The 15218-nt window shown below is 38.1% G+C and overlaps 1 protein-coding gene across 1 annotated transcript; it reads left to right on the forward strand.

Annotated features, from left to right (window-relative positions):
- Nucleotides 1-1490: 1490 nt before the first annotated feature.
- On the forward strand, nucleotides 1491-14364 carry LOC310925032 (P2X purinoceptor 5-like; the record flags this gene model as incomplete). Its single annotated transcript, XM_083886899.1, has 13 exons — nucleotides 1491-1538; nucleotides 4377-4510; nucleotides 5506-5656; nucleotides 7467-7538; nucleotides 8782-8857; nucleotides 9938-10034; nucleotides 10802-10882; nucleotides 10988-11129; nucleotides 11691-11827; nucleotides 12008-12101; nucleotides 13730-13795; nucleotides 13881-13963; nucleotides 14286-14364. The coding sequence occupies 13 exons, from the start codon at nucleotides 1491-1493 to the stop codon at nucleotides 14362-14364; spliced, it is 1260 nt and encodes a 419-aa protein (XP_083743025.1).
- Between the last annotated feature and the right edge of the window lie 854 nt (nucleotides 14365-15218).

A 15218-nucleotide genomic window follows, 5' to 3' on the forward strand; every position in this document is an offset into this window, starting at 1 on the left:
ATTGATATTTTCACATTATAACCTGATAATAATAGCCTTTCTCTGCATCACATTTAAAACATTAGACAATGGAATAGCAGATGTACCCTCTTGGTGACATACTTCCTTGGTTTTTGATGAAAGCTAAATCTAGAAAAAGGAGCAAAAACTCAAAGGATTGAATATAATTGATTAGGTCAAAATGGCTGATATGGCCATTCTAGGTAAAAACTGACAGTATGATCCCAGAACATACCGAAATACACACTTATTGAGGAAAAAAAAGGAATGTCTCATAATTTCCACATAAATCACCTCTAAAAATGTTTGAACATTGCACAACAAACTAGCAGAAAAATGTACCAATCGTTTTTTGTCGATTGAATGTCTTACTTTAAATATGTCTATTTTCTCAGAAGGACTCACCACTTGAGGACACACACACGAAGCACACGGCTAAAGGGAAGATCCACTTGTCAGTGTTCATTGTCAGCATCTTGTTCACTGTGAACAGCCGTGAGATCGTGATGTATTTGAAGCCCTCTAAGCATCATGGGACAAAACCACAAGACCACTACCAGCGCACTGTTCACTGTGTTACTGAAGCTTTGGAAACGCTTTGACTTTTGTCAGTTTCACACAGAAAACAGCAGCCAGACAGTATATGGTGATCATGACACACAAGAACATGAAAATTAGATCTATAAGAAATTAACATTTACACAGTTGACATGCTGACAAATACTATGTAGGGGCTGAAATGACTCCAGACCACTTCCTGTTAAAACCTACCGGAAGAAAGGCAGTGTGATGAAACAGATAAAGGTTCAAATTAAAATTTTAGACAATTACTAAACTTATAGTTTGGCTTTCAGGTTGGTTCCTGCTTTAAAAGTAGATTTAATCTTGCTATTGGAAGTAGATGCTCACATGTTAACTGAACTTTACAGTGTTTATATATATATACAGTGATATATATATATATATCCAGTCTTGCCTTCATTTTGATTATTTTTTATGTGTTTTAAGCATTAATAATATATTATAATACATTATAATACTGTTGTGTATTTTCTGTCAATTGCATGTCCTTCATTAGCTGTTTCTTGTCTTTGTCGTTCTGCTTGTTAAATGACAATCCTTACATGTACTGTCATGTGTTCAGTGAGTGGGAGACATAAAATAATTCAGGTTGACTATACATACACAGCAGTTCACCACATCCACCTAACTATAACTCCTCTCACACTCTTAGAAATAAGTTTTCCAAAAGGGTAATTTTACAAGGGCTGTGGTTCTACCTGGAACCATTTGCTTTTGAAAAACCCTTTCCAGAAGAAAGGGTTTTTCAAGGGTAATTGGTAACACTAATGGTTCCAGTAAGAACCATTTTGATACAGAGAACCCTTTAAAAGCCATTTCCTGAATAGGGTATTAAAAGGGTTCTTGGTGGAACCTGCCAAAAGGGTTTCAGGTGGAACCTTCATAACAACGTTCTACCTGGAGCCAAAATGGGTTCAGTGATGAGTGTTTCCAGAAGTGTGAACGCTGGCCCACAGGTGAGGCTTGAGGAATAGCATGTGGGCCCCAGAATTAAGATTTCTGTTGTTTTTAAAGAACAAAATGTATATAAACTATGTTTACATTAATCGATAGTCACAGTTCTATGTTATTTATGTTTATTTGTGTTGCATATTGCTTTAATGGGAGAGTTCAGGTTTTTAGAAGTGTGTTTTCTGAGGTATGACCAACCACCATTTATGAGAACCAGCCAGGGACACTTGCTCTTACTGATAATAAAGTTGCCAATAGGGACAGAGGGAGAAGGGATATATTAGCCTTTTTTAACAAAAGCCTCACCTAATAACATCTACACGTTTGCCAAATCATGTCAGGACATTTAAAGATCAAATGTTACCCATACATTTGACTGCTATAATTTTACACTTCAAGAAGGAAAACCACCAAGAACATGAAAGGAGGTGTTGTGGAAATTTATCTGCTGCGGGTGAAGAATGAAATAGAGAACTTCTGCCAGCCGACAAGGTTTTATTTTCGTTGCAAAGAAAAGGTCAATCTTCACAGGAGTGATCCTTACTGGGGACAGACCTCGAGCAAAGTGTTCTGTGTTTGGCAGGTATGGGTGATGGGAAGTTTTAGCTCTGAGTCAGAGAAATTGAATTTACCATTACAGGCAATCATTTTAGTTATTCCAAAAGAGGGTTAAGACAAAAAAGAATGCAGCTCGTATAGGCCAATTTCTGTACTGAATATAGATTATAAATGATATGCTTCAATATTAGCTAAAAGGTTTGAAAATATAGTACCAGAGTTGGTGGACCCAGACCAAACAGGCTTTGTACGGGATAGGCAGACACAAGACTGCATGTAATTGATCATGTAACCAAGGATAATATTGGAGCCATGGCAATTAGTTTGGATGCGGAAAAGGCTTTTTACTCGCTGGGAGTATCTGTACCTGGTTTTAAAAAGATTTGGATTTAAGGGAGAATCTATTAGAAGCATTAAACATTGTACTCCTCACCAAATTCTAGAATAAAGACCAATGGATATCTCTCCCAGAAAATTAACCTGGAGAGAGGTTGCAGACAAGGCTGTCCACTCAGCCCTGCCCTTGGAACTTTTTCCGCATATAAATTAAATGTACGAAATGCACAGACTCTAACTTATAACTATATTCCAGAGAAAGACATGGTTAATAGATTTGAATATATTTGGACGGCTTCAGAAATTATGTATCTGGGGATTCAAATACCAAACGATATTTTGAAATTATAAGGAAACTATAAGGCGGTGCAATTAAAATCGCTAGCACTTTGTTGTAACCTAGAGTATACTTCAAGATGGAAAGACTTGGAAAGCTCACAGCTAGATATCCCATTACAATATGTTGGGCAGCAGTTTGTATAATCTGCATTTAAATAACCTATTTCAATGGACAGTCGTTCCTTTTTGAATCTAGTTCAAGGAATGTAAATCATCACTACTTGAAAGACAGACAAGACTGCTTAAATGGGTTGCTTTTGACCCAGATTTCAAACTGGCAGTGATTGATGGGTTATTTAAGCACTGGTACAGAATTGGCATTACTTGCTGTATGGTTTGGAGAAATTTGACTTTTTTGGGTAATTACAAATCCGGCCCTATTTTATGAATGAGATAAAAGCTAGCAACCAACATAATTGATATCTTTACTGATATGTATAAAAATAAGGACAATCAGAAACTTGTTTCAAAAATATGCTTAAGCATGCAAGCCACTAAGAAACACTCCACAAATAAGATTAGATTAAAATTGGACAAGGGAAGTGGACTTGTTATTCCAGAAGACGACTGGTTGAATATGTGCTCTGTGCAGCCTACTTCCACCAGTTCAGGTGTATGGAGACAATTTTGTTGGCAAAATCTGACAAGATATTTCATAACACCCAAGTTAAAATATATGCAACTAGGTGATGTGGAAAAAGGTCTATGTTGGAGGGAATGTGGCGAACAGCTGGCAAACCATTTACATATATTTTGGAGCTGCCCAGCTATCCAACCATACTGGCAGAGAATACAAATATATAATTCAGATAAGATATATATATATATATATATTTCTTTTTTTAAAGAAATATGGTAAACATTTTTACATGAAAATTAAGGAATATGCAAGACTCTCTTCCATAAAATTGTGCCAAATAAATTAATAACACTACCCTTCTGCAATTTGAAGTCCTTTTTAATTATAAGAACACCATTAGACTGTTTTTATAGGTGATTTTCATGCAAAAATATAGTTTATATATAATATATATCAATTATGGAAAATTACTGTTCTTTTATGAGATTGATATTTCCCATTATTTTACATAATCAATATAAATTAGATTGTTTTGGAAGCAACGATTGTGCCTGAATTTCACTGATCAGATCCTAACATTTGTAATCTGAAAACCTTCAGCACAGGACCTTTCAATCAAATATCGGGGATAATGATCAGATAATGTTTAGGGATGGAATTGGCTGGTCTTTTTCAATAATTTTTCCGGCCAATATCGAAGCACACTTGTTGGTGCAGGACAAATACTTATTAAAAGATATTACTAGCTGCCAGCAAGAAAGCTGTAACACGAAAATGGTTGCAGCCTGACCCTCCAACAGAGACTGAGTGGAGAGACTTGGATACTAATCTTTAAAGTATGGAGAGAATTGCCTTCTCATTGAACCTACGGAATGACAAATAGTAGTGCGTTACATTCTTGCCTATTCTTAAGTGAGTCTCTTTCTCTCTCTCGCTCTCTCTCTCTCTCTCTCTCTCTCTCTCTCTCTCTCACGCTCTCTCTCTGTGTATGTGTTTCTCTGACTGTCTCTGCGTTTCACTGTATACACAGGGCTGCAGGATGGCCGGGGGTCTGTTTCACTCCTTATTTTACTACAAAACGGAAAAATACATTGTTGCCAAGAATAGGAGAGTTGGCATTTTGTACAGACTTATTCAGTTATCCATCCTCGGCTACATTATAGGGTAAGAGAATTATTGCCTCCTTCAATTTAATTGTGGTACAACACATTGTTGTAAAATGAATGTGGACTTTTATGTTAAAGGTACAACAGACTGGGTTTTTTGTGTGCATTATGATAAATAACATCTGAACAGCCTCACCACAATAACTCTTCATTTACCTCTCTGGCTACTGTATACTGTACCTTAACAATTTACGCAGCATTGTTGTTAACATTTAATAGTTTACGCCTCTCAGCTTGATGCCCAGACTTTATTCAAAGACCACAATTCATTGCAAACTCACTATGCTTTACACTGAGAAAAAAAGAAAACTGATAATAAAATAACATATGCATGAAACAGAATGACACACAATGACACCACACACATATTTGCACAGACTAAACAACGCAGTATCCCAACCTTAACCACCAACCTGAGTGTGAACACAGCACTTCTATTTGCCGCTGTAGAGCCGCATAAATTAAGTGCAAAAATTCAGCGGAATTCAGCATGAGTGGGAGAGAAAGTAGGAAAATAAATGTCCGGTTTACTTTTCAGAATAAAAGCTCTCGTATTGATGCCACGTCGTATTTCACTTTACTTGATCACAGAAAGAGTCCTTGTGAGCTCAGCGTGTTCTTGTTTATTCGGGCGGTAGAAAAAATGCTCTGTTTGTTGTGTTTACAACATTTACAGTATTTCTGTGCAAGAACAACGTAAAAAAAAAAAACATTGTCTCGCGACTCCACATTGACTCACGTTCACACATCAATTTCAATATTTTACTCCAGATCTCTGTAATATACGTATCTGTTTGTTTTCAGTCCATGAAAGTTTTTTTGTTCCACCACTACATGAAATGGTTGTTTTCGAGGCTGATTTAGATTATGAGCACATTGCAAGACACTGTGAGCCATAGATGAACAGAAGATGAAATTATGAGTATGAAACACTTTCCATCAGTGCTCAAAGAGTCGAGACCTGTTTATTCTGAGAGTCGCTCTCACCCACAGTTGGGTGTTTATAAAGAAGAAAGGCTACCAGGAGACAGACGAGGCCATACAGAGCTCCATCATAACTAAACTGAAGGGCGTCTCAGTGACCAACACCTCCGAGTCTGGTGTTCTGGTGTGGGGACCCGAGGACTACGTCATCCCACCACAGGTGAACACACTCAGCCTGTATTTGGCACCAGTCTGCTTCACCACGTCATTACCATCCAACCATGTCTATTGAACAAAACTATCACTTCTGCACAATTTTCTTTATTCGAATGCATGCAAATCAAACTGAACAAACATAAGAAGACGAAATACGCAGTTTGTAAAGTCTATAGATGTGACCAAGGAAAACACCTCCCAGGATGTCCATGCTAGGGACATCATGAGGTTGTGTATTATCCCCTTATTTTTCTTTAATTTACCAAGGGTGCACCTGTGGCACTGATCAGTGCTGTGTGAACACTAAGGGTTATTCAACAAATCAGCAGAATGCACCAATGTAAATATATACGTGGAATTGGCTGCAAATGAAACTCATGGTAATCAGACAACAGTTAACAAATGGTGACATCATAATAATGTATATGTCTAAAATTAACAAAACACTATAATATACTAACAACTCTTTGCTCTTAAGGTTCCCCTAAGATTGATATAAAGCAGGACATGATTGAAACGCAGTAACAACAGGCAGGATTTCACAGTATGTGAAGATGTTTTACAGCTCAGGCAGCAGCAATGAGAATCTGAAAATACTGTTGTCTCTCATAGAGAACTAGTTTTTAGGGAAATACATGTATTTGTGACTTTGCTGAATGAATGATGAAATTCACTTTGTATTTAAGGTACGCCAGAAGTGGTTAACTTAATAATTAGGTACTGATTTCCTAATGATTAAAGGGGACATATTATGCTAAATCAACTTTTTAATCATTTAAATCCTTATATTTGGGATTCTGGAGGCCCTACCAGTCGGCAAAGTGTGAAAAAAATGACTCACTCATGTGTTTGTGGTCCTCCTCAGTCTAAGTACAGGAGATGAAACACGTGATGTTGACTTCCGCACTCATTGGGATGTCACAATGCGCTAAATTCCTAATTAAATAGCTCTGCTTTGTCCGTAAAACATGCGAGAATGCACGCGAGAGCAACGGTATCCGAAACCGGAAGTCTGCGAAGTCTGCGAAAAGTTCTATTCTCGGCTCCACAGTGCAGCACAGAGTCCTACACAAACTTCCAGCCTCAGAGGATTTATCTGTCCAGTGGATACATGTTATATATGACGGCAATGTGCCTGCTAGAGCCTGCAAATAATCACTTTCCCAAATGCTAACTGCTGTTGGCTCCCAATAGCCTCTGTGGCTCATTTCCTATCCCTTGAGTTTCGATTTCCTGGACCTTTAAGGTGGACCTAAACAGAGACTAAACTACTAAACAGAGAGTTCTGAACAGGGCTGTTTTGGCAGGGTGATTGAACTGCTGTGGTGCTTCATCCTTATGGTATTTTGACCAAAGCATGTCACAGACATGTTCATTAGGACACCAGGGAACTAGTTTAACTTGGAGAAATAGGGTATAATATGGGACCTTTAAGTTTAATCAGTGTTGGTAAATCATGAACTTAAATGTAATTAATGGTTAGTTAACATAAAAAAAACAAGTGGTCAATCATTACCTAATGATTATTGAATCACATACAAAATGAGGCTATCGTGTAATTCTGAGGTACTAATTACATAAAGTTTCCTTTAGACTCTCATTAATTCTGTGATAAAACAATGCAGCCTGTTATGAGAGTATTACAGTACTGTACATCAGTAAGTGGAGTGAAAAGTGGAGTGAAAGAGTGTAGAGGAAAGGTCATAGGGACATGATGTCTATATAAAGACATGTACTTTGTGTGTGTGTGTGTGTGTGTGTGTGTGTGTGTGTGTGTGTGTGTGTGTGTGTGTGTGTGTGTCTTCTACATACAGGGTGAAGCTGTTCTGTTCATCATAACCAATTTCTTAGAGACGCCGCACCAGAAGCTGGGACAGTGTGCTGAGGTGAGAGCAATCTGTAAATGACTGACTGAATGGGAAACGTTGCGATATTTAATATTTAAAAATTCTATAGGTATACCAACACAACACTGTGGTACAAAATTCAACAAACACATTTAACACTGAAGTAATGCAGTAATGCACCGTTGATACAACATTGCCCTACCAGAGTGATTTTTTTTTTCATTTCTGTGCATCTATTTCAAGACTGTACAAGTGGGAGGACTCTGATCTAATATAATATCCTTTTAAAAGAGTGAGTTATGGAGGTTTTTCTGCATTGTGTGTTGCGCAATGTTTAACTGTCTCCACATAGACAATGTGTGTGTTTGCTATGTGATGATAATCCCGTCAAACAAGATGATCATCAAACTGAAACTCAAACAATCTACACTGTCCATCCAATGTTAAACAAAGAGAAAACTAAATACTGCCAGTTCCTCATTTTCAGAGACACTTTTAAGTTCCTTGACATTTCAGGCTCATTGAAATCTTGACAAAGACATTTCCTTTTTTCCTCCCACACATAATATACTCCCAAAATACATGTTATATTCAGTATAAATAGCAGTGCTAGTTCCATAGGGACAATAATACAACACAACAATAAGAAGCTCTGTTCCCTGTGTGACACTCCAAGTCACAGTCTGAGTAATAATGTTTAGTTTTAAATTGTTTTATTTACTCGCTGCCATCTGAGATCGGATCATCTGGAAAGTATTCTAGCTGCGGCCACTTCTCTCAGACACAGATGGCATCTGTGCGGCTTGGTTGGTTGGACTGGAAATGACTCTGGAGAAGTGGTTAAGTTTAGGGCTCTGATTTAGATTGTGGTTAGGTTAAGGTAAGAATTAGGTGACTATGGACAAGGTTTGTTTTAGGTTCTCACCCTGAGCTACATTAGCCACAAACATCAAGACGGTTCCTGGTATGTAAACTCAGCCTCTTAAGAATAGATTTCCTGTGTGCGCACACGTACACAGCCGTAAAACACAAACCACAGCACTCGGCTCAACATCACAGTCCTCATTTAACCACCAACTGCATTTTTACTTTCATAATGCTACCATGTTTGAGCTTGTTCCTTAATACTAGCAGGTTAAAGTTATGTTTGATAAAGTACATTTGTAATTCAAACTGAATCAAGCTTGCCACTCAATTTGCCAGTTACACTTGTTTTACAGTAACAGTATTTGTTGTTCTTTTGCCTTTTGGTTTTATATTTTTTTCTGACGTTTGTTCTCAGAGTTTTAAAGTGCTGGATGGCCACTGTCGAGATGACGAGGACTGCGAAGAGGGGAAGATGGTGGTGGCTGGTCATGGTAGGAAAAATTCAATGAGAACGACACCGGGTCATACAACTTACACTACCGTTGAAAAGTTTGTGCTCACCTGTGCGACTTTTTTGTGTTTTCCATTAAAAGTCAAACTTTTATTCATCAAAAGATTTGCAAAATGAATAGAAAATATAGTCAAGACATTGACAAGATTAGAAATAGTGATTTTTATTTAAAAATAATATTTTTGCCCATTAAACTTTGCTTTCGTCAAATAACCAGCAAAACTGTTTTCAGCTGTGCTAACATCATTGCACAAGGGTTTTCAAGGGTTTTCTAATCATCCAATAGCCTTCTAACGTGATTAGCAAACACAATGTACCATTAGAACACTGGAGATGGTTGATGGAAATTGGCCTCTCTACAACTATGTACATATTCCATTCAAAACCAGACGTTTGCAACTAGAATAGTCTTTTACCACATTAACAGGGGTCTCAAACTCAAATGATCAGGCACCCGGCCTACAGAACAAAAAGTGGGAATAAAAACAACTATTCACAATATTGCGTCATGATATATATATGTATACTTAATAATACTATTTATAATGCAACATTTATGTATTAATATCAAAAACATTTATTTTAAATTCAATAATAGTGTGGACAATTGTTAGTGCCAGGGGCCGTTTCGCAATTATGACAAAATGTCTTATTATTACTGTTATAAAAACATTGCTAGCAAACATATATTATATTATATCACCTCGCTGGCAGCTGTTCCTCAGTTACTCACTGTGTTTAAAAGACGTGAGGTCGTGGGCCATGTTTCATTATAACATGATATTAAGTGGGGGGCCTCGTGTAATCGATTGGGGCATGTGGCCCCTGGGCCGCCAGTTTGAGACCCCTGGTATAGAGTGTATTTCTGATTCATTTAATGTTATATTCATTGAAAAAAAGTGTTTTTCCTTCAAAAAGAAGGACATTTCACAGTGACTAAAAACTTTTGAATGGTATAGTTGGCTATAAATTTGGTCTATGTCAAAATTCATGTATTCATGCGGTATGTGTGTGTGAGGTGAAAGACTGCAGGCTATTTTACTCTGCTGCTTTTCTGCAGGACAAATGAGTGGACGATGCTTAAGAAAGGATGTCAATTCCACTGGCACCTGTGAAATCTTCGGCTGGTGTCCCATTGAAAGAAAATTCAAACCACAGTAAGAAGATGTGCGCTACACATGTACATTAAAACTGATGTTACTGATCATAACCATTTGAACATGTACACAGCTAAGTTAAGTATTACACATCCACTTCATTTACAGTTTTACAAGTTTTACACGTTTACTGAATACAAATGGTTTAGTTTGGCATCCAGGCTCTGACTTAATTATTCCCCATGGATATGTTTACATTGACATATCGGGGGGAGTGATGAGCAAACAGCACCAACCCCCAGTGGAGCCTGTAGGTGGATGCTGGGGTGGAGGTGGGGCTTAATGTGTGATAAGAACTGGATAGAGCACTTGCCCTTTAGCGCCGTTCATTCCTATGAAGCTGCTGACCATCATGGGCTTAATGCTACACCAGCACAGGGCAGCAGAGGGACGGATGGGAAAACCTTTGCAGCTTAAATCGGTCAAATTGAGACGGATTTAGACTTGCATTTTTTTTTTTTGCATGTCAGATATCTACCTGACATTATCTAGATGGGTGAGCTTGATCAAGTGCACTGTTTGGGGACAATAGACCAAGACAGAGATAAAATGCATAAAGCTAACCCAGTCTGTAAAAAACACTTTGCATCAAGTAAGTTCCCTACTTACCCAATTAATTTCTCAGCAACTTCAGTCAAACACTGAAGGATTGCGACGATAACTGCAATTTCTTGCCGACAGATATCACATATATGAATTAAAAATTGTGATTTGAAGACTATTAATTATCCAGCCCTAATTGAAATGACTGTTTTTCTTTTTAACAGAGGGCCTCTGTTGAAAAACGCGGAGAACTTCACCATCTACATTAAGAACTTCATCCACTATCCCAAATTCTCATTTTCAAAGTAAGCCCTCTGCACACCATCGCTACATGCTTCTCCTAGTGCAAACATGAGCTGCGTACAAGCAAGCACTGCGCACTCATGTACTCTGTGTTTCTGTTCTCTTAGGTCCAATGTTCTTGAAATGACCGATGACTCATATTTGAAGAAATGCCAATACAATGAGGAGCTCTGTCCGTACTGCCCCATCTTTCGCCTGGGAGACATCACCCAGCAAGCCGGACACAAGTTCCAGGACATGGCCACATTTGTTAGTATTACCGAGTTCAACTGCAACTTAAGGAGCTAATGAATGTTTCATAATATGTAAGCAGTGGGTCCACATGCAAGAGGCCAGGACCGGACCACAAACTCGTTTAGAGGCAGTCCTCATTCATTTTATACAAAAAGTGCATAAAAATACAAAACACCAGTCTCTATGAAGTCAATTGTTATTGGCTGATTCATAGACTTTCTGTAAAAAAACAGGAGAAGACACACAAGGAGGAAAACTTTAACATAAATGTCCAAATTACAATGAAAATGTAAATATAAATGCACACTTAGAGGGGCAGTCCATGACAGACGTGACCTCAAAAACCTTTTTTTTTTTTAAAAACCATTCATGTCAATATAAAGCTTTTCCTGTCTTATTTACATTCCTTTTTCCAGTATAAGAGCATCCATGTGTGGAAGTGGACATGCTTGGACACAGTAGGACTGTATAGTGTATACAGATATGTACAGTGCAGCCATATAAGCAGAAACTTGAGGATTATTTCCCTTTGTGGATTAAATAGACATGCCATATATGACATGACATCTGTTTTAGGGTGGCTCCATCGGCATTATGATTCGGTGGGACTGTGACCTGGACAAAGGATATGATAACTGTAATCCACAGTACTCCTTCACTCGCCTAGACATCAGTGACTCCAACAGAACCATCACAACTGGATTTAACTTCAGGTGAGACACACACACACAGACAGACACGGTCTCAGTCTCTCTTACTATACTTTCCACTCTTTATTTAGAAGTAAACATACTGTATGATATGTATTTGTACTCAAAAGTCATCATCGATGTGATAAAGTCTTGTTTTATGGTACCTACATATTTTCTTGTATTTTGTTTTTCTTCCATCAGACACACTCGGTATTTTAAGAATGCTGCTGGTGAGAGCTTCAGATCTCTGTTTAAAGTTTATGGTGTGCAATTTAACATCATGGTGCATGGAAAGGTATGCAAGATGCATTTTTTCTCCCCTCCTGCATATAATACTATACACTCTTACACTATCAATCACACTCCCTCACATATACTATAGTCTCTTACATAAACAACCATAGTCACTCACATCATAAAAGGTAATAACTGTGAATGAGAATACTCCTGTTATGTGAGAGAGAATAGTTGTATGTGTGAGGAAGTAGTCTTAAATTCTCTGTTGCTGATTTGTTTTGTTTTATGTAAGAGATTATTGTAGAATAATGTGAGGGAGTATGGTTGTTAATATAAGGGAGTTGTTACAATCCACAACACTTTTTGTTGTTTTCTTTACCTTGAGTTTTGTGTGTAATTTTCTGGTTTGCTTCCTGTCCCGTGTTCCCTGATTGCCTGCCCCGCCCTAATGTGTTTCACCTGTGTCTTGTTTGTCACACCTGTGTTTGATTGGCCCCGCCTCCCTAGTGTATTTAGTCTCTGTGCTCCCCAGTGTCTGTGTTGTTCATTTGTTAGTTAGTCCCGTCTACCAATAAGTAGTGCTGGGCACTAGGTTAACGCACGACGTGTTTCCATGACGACTGACCGGTAAAAAGACGCGCGTGACGCCATGCTTATGTGCCGCGACACCGGAGTCCAGGCACCGTTTACCAATTAGCTCCGTTAGCTGCATTAGCTCGTTTAGCGCCGTTAGCACACCTACAGTCAAACTGGAGCAGTCTGTTTATTGAACGAAAAGAGCAGCACTACAAATTACCAGCGTACCTGTGTACTGAGCATATGTGCCTCTGTTTTTAGAGTTTAGTGTTACTTTAGAGTTTAACGCTCTGGAGTCACGTAAACATGACTTCACGCGCGTCTTTTCCAGTCAGTTGTCATGGAAACGCGTCATGCATTAAAGTGCTTTAACGTTGACACCATTAACAGCCGTTAATTATGCGCCCAGCACTACTTGAAAGCAAAAAATGTGACTCGTTAAACATAAACCGAAAGAACATAAACACGAGGAGCTGACCAGAAACACATGAAACATGAGCATGAGAAAACAGAGCAACAGACAGGGAGTACAGTGTGATAAGCTAACAAATAAACCAACACAGGTGAATCACATTAGGGCAGACAAAAACAGTCACACTCACTCACTTTTGTTGTTTTCTTTAACTTGAGTTTGCAGTTCTGTGTCTTTTTTCTTTGCTTCCTGTTTTATTTTGATGTTTTTTCCTTTTGTGTACCTTGTGTGTGGTTTTGCTTCCTGTCCTGTCTTCATGTCTCCCTGGTAAGCTCCTCTGTTTATTTATTACTCTTTACATTAGATCGGTGACTAAAATGTGACTAACAAATAAACCGAAACAGGTGAAACACATTAGACAATCAGGGAAGCCAGGACAGGAAGCAAAACTACACACAAGGTCCCCAAAAGAGAAACACTTCAAAATAAAACAGGAAGCAAAGAAAACAGAAAACCCAAACTGAAAATTTAAGGTAAACAGCAAATAGTCCAAACTGAATAAATGTTCATAAGAGAAAGTTCCCTGGAAAATTCAAGGGTTGTGTCAAGAATATGTGATGTGATTTTGATATATTGCTATTATCATTACATTATTTATTATCTTACCATTTGTTTTTGTGTTTTTTTGTCTTTGACAGGCCGGGAAGTTTAGCATCATCCCAACAGCCATCAATGTTGGCTCAGGCCTGGCTCTAATGGGTGCTGTGAGTAAAACGAGTGTAACCTTGTTGTATTTACCAATTATGACGATGTGTACTGTCGTCATTAAAATGAATGTCATTTAAACAGGGAGCTTTCTTTTGTGACATGGTGCTTCTCTACCTGATGGAAAAGGGCGATTCTTACAGAGAAAGGAAATTTGAGGTGTCCGGGTAAGCAGAATTTTTTTTAATTTTAAATATATAAGAGCTACAGTATATTTATAAGTCTACCATACACTGTAAAAAAAATTGATGCTATCAATTTTTGAGTTTACAGCCGTTAACAGTTTTTTTTTTAAACAGTCCAAAATTATATTTTCAAATAATTTGGCTAACTAATCTCGTTCAGATAATGTAAATTATTAAAAAATAAACATTGGAATTTCGAGTTGGCACAACTCAACAATATAATATAACAAAATTATATTAGTTGATGGAACGCTGTTGCTGACCATTGTTAACATCATCATCTGCCACCGCCATCTTTACACAGGAGTCAGAAAACTACACCAGAGACGAACAGTGTGGATGACAGGAACATTTCTTCAGAGCAGGAGACGCTCACCACTTAGAGAGGACACTGCGACATGCCCTTGTTGATTCTGGAGGAAAAACAAGCCAAGTGTTCATTTCTAGAATCACATACACGGAAAACCATAGCATTCAGACAGAAAACACTCAATCATGATGACTTTAATCACTTTATTGAATCAGTGCAATGTCCAATGTATAGAATTTAGGAGGGGTTACTGACAGAAACTGAATGTACAATCCATGAGTTCCATTTCAGTGTGGACCCTACAAGTACAAAAAGCAAACACACCTCCACTTTGAGTCTGTGCAAATTGTATGTGTTAACTGTGCATGTGGTTGGCTGTAGCACAACACTTCCCAGTCCAATTGGTGGGGCAGGAAGAGGACGGTAACCATGGAAACTTGCCCACACACATCTTGATGCTCAAGAGACTACATGGAGATACAAATGAGGACAAACTCCTGCTGATTAACAAAAAGGAATGTAATGTGAGTTCGAGTACACAACGTGTTGTGTGGAACGCAAGACTTTCACAGGAACCCTTGTTTTGTTATTAATGGAACCATGGTTATGCACATGCAGAGGTGCTAAAATGACCTTTGACCCAGCACTTACACCTCACTATTTCTTATACACTGGTCCTGACATTAAAGATACCTCAGATGTTTCTTTCACATGATTTTGTTGACAGTCATTTTACCAGAATTGCTTTTTCATCACTTTATGCAGAAGAAAGCATGTGTTTTTCGAATGGCAGTAGAGGACACTGATCCACAGCTTTACATATTCTTTTCTTATTTTCTTCAGCACAACTGTAGCACCTGATGTGTGCTACCTGTTGTGCCCTGTTTGTTAAATGAATAAACAGTTAAGTTGCCAGCATGTCTTGTT

The sequence above is a fragment of the Microchirus variegatus genome, assembly GCF_963457635.1.
Source record: "Microchirus variegatus genome assembly, chromosome: 3".
Lineage (NCBI taxonomy): Eukaryota > Metazoa > Chordata > Actinopteri > Pleuronectiformes > Soleidae > Microchirus > Microchirus variegatus.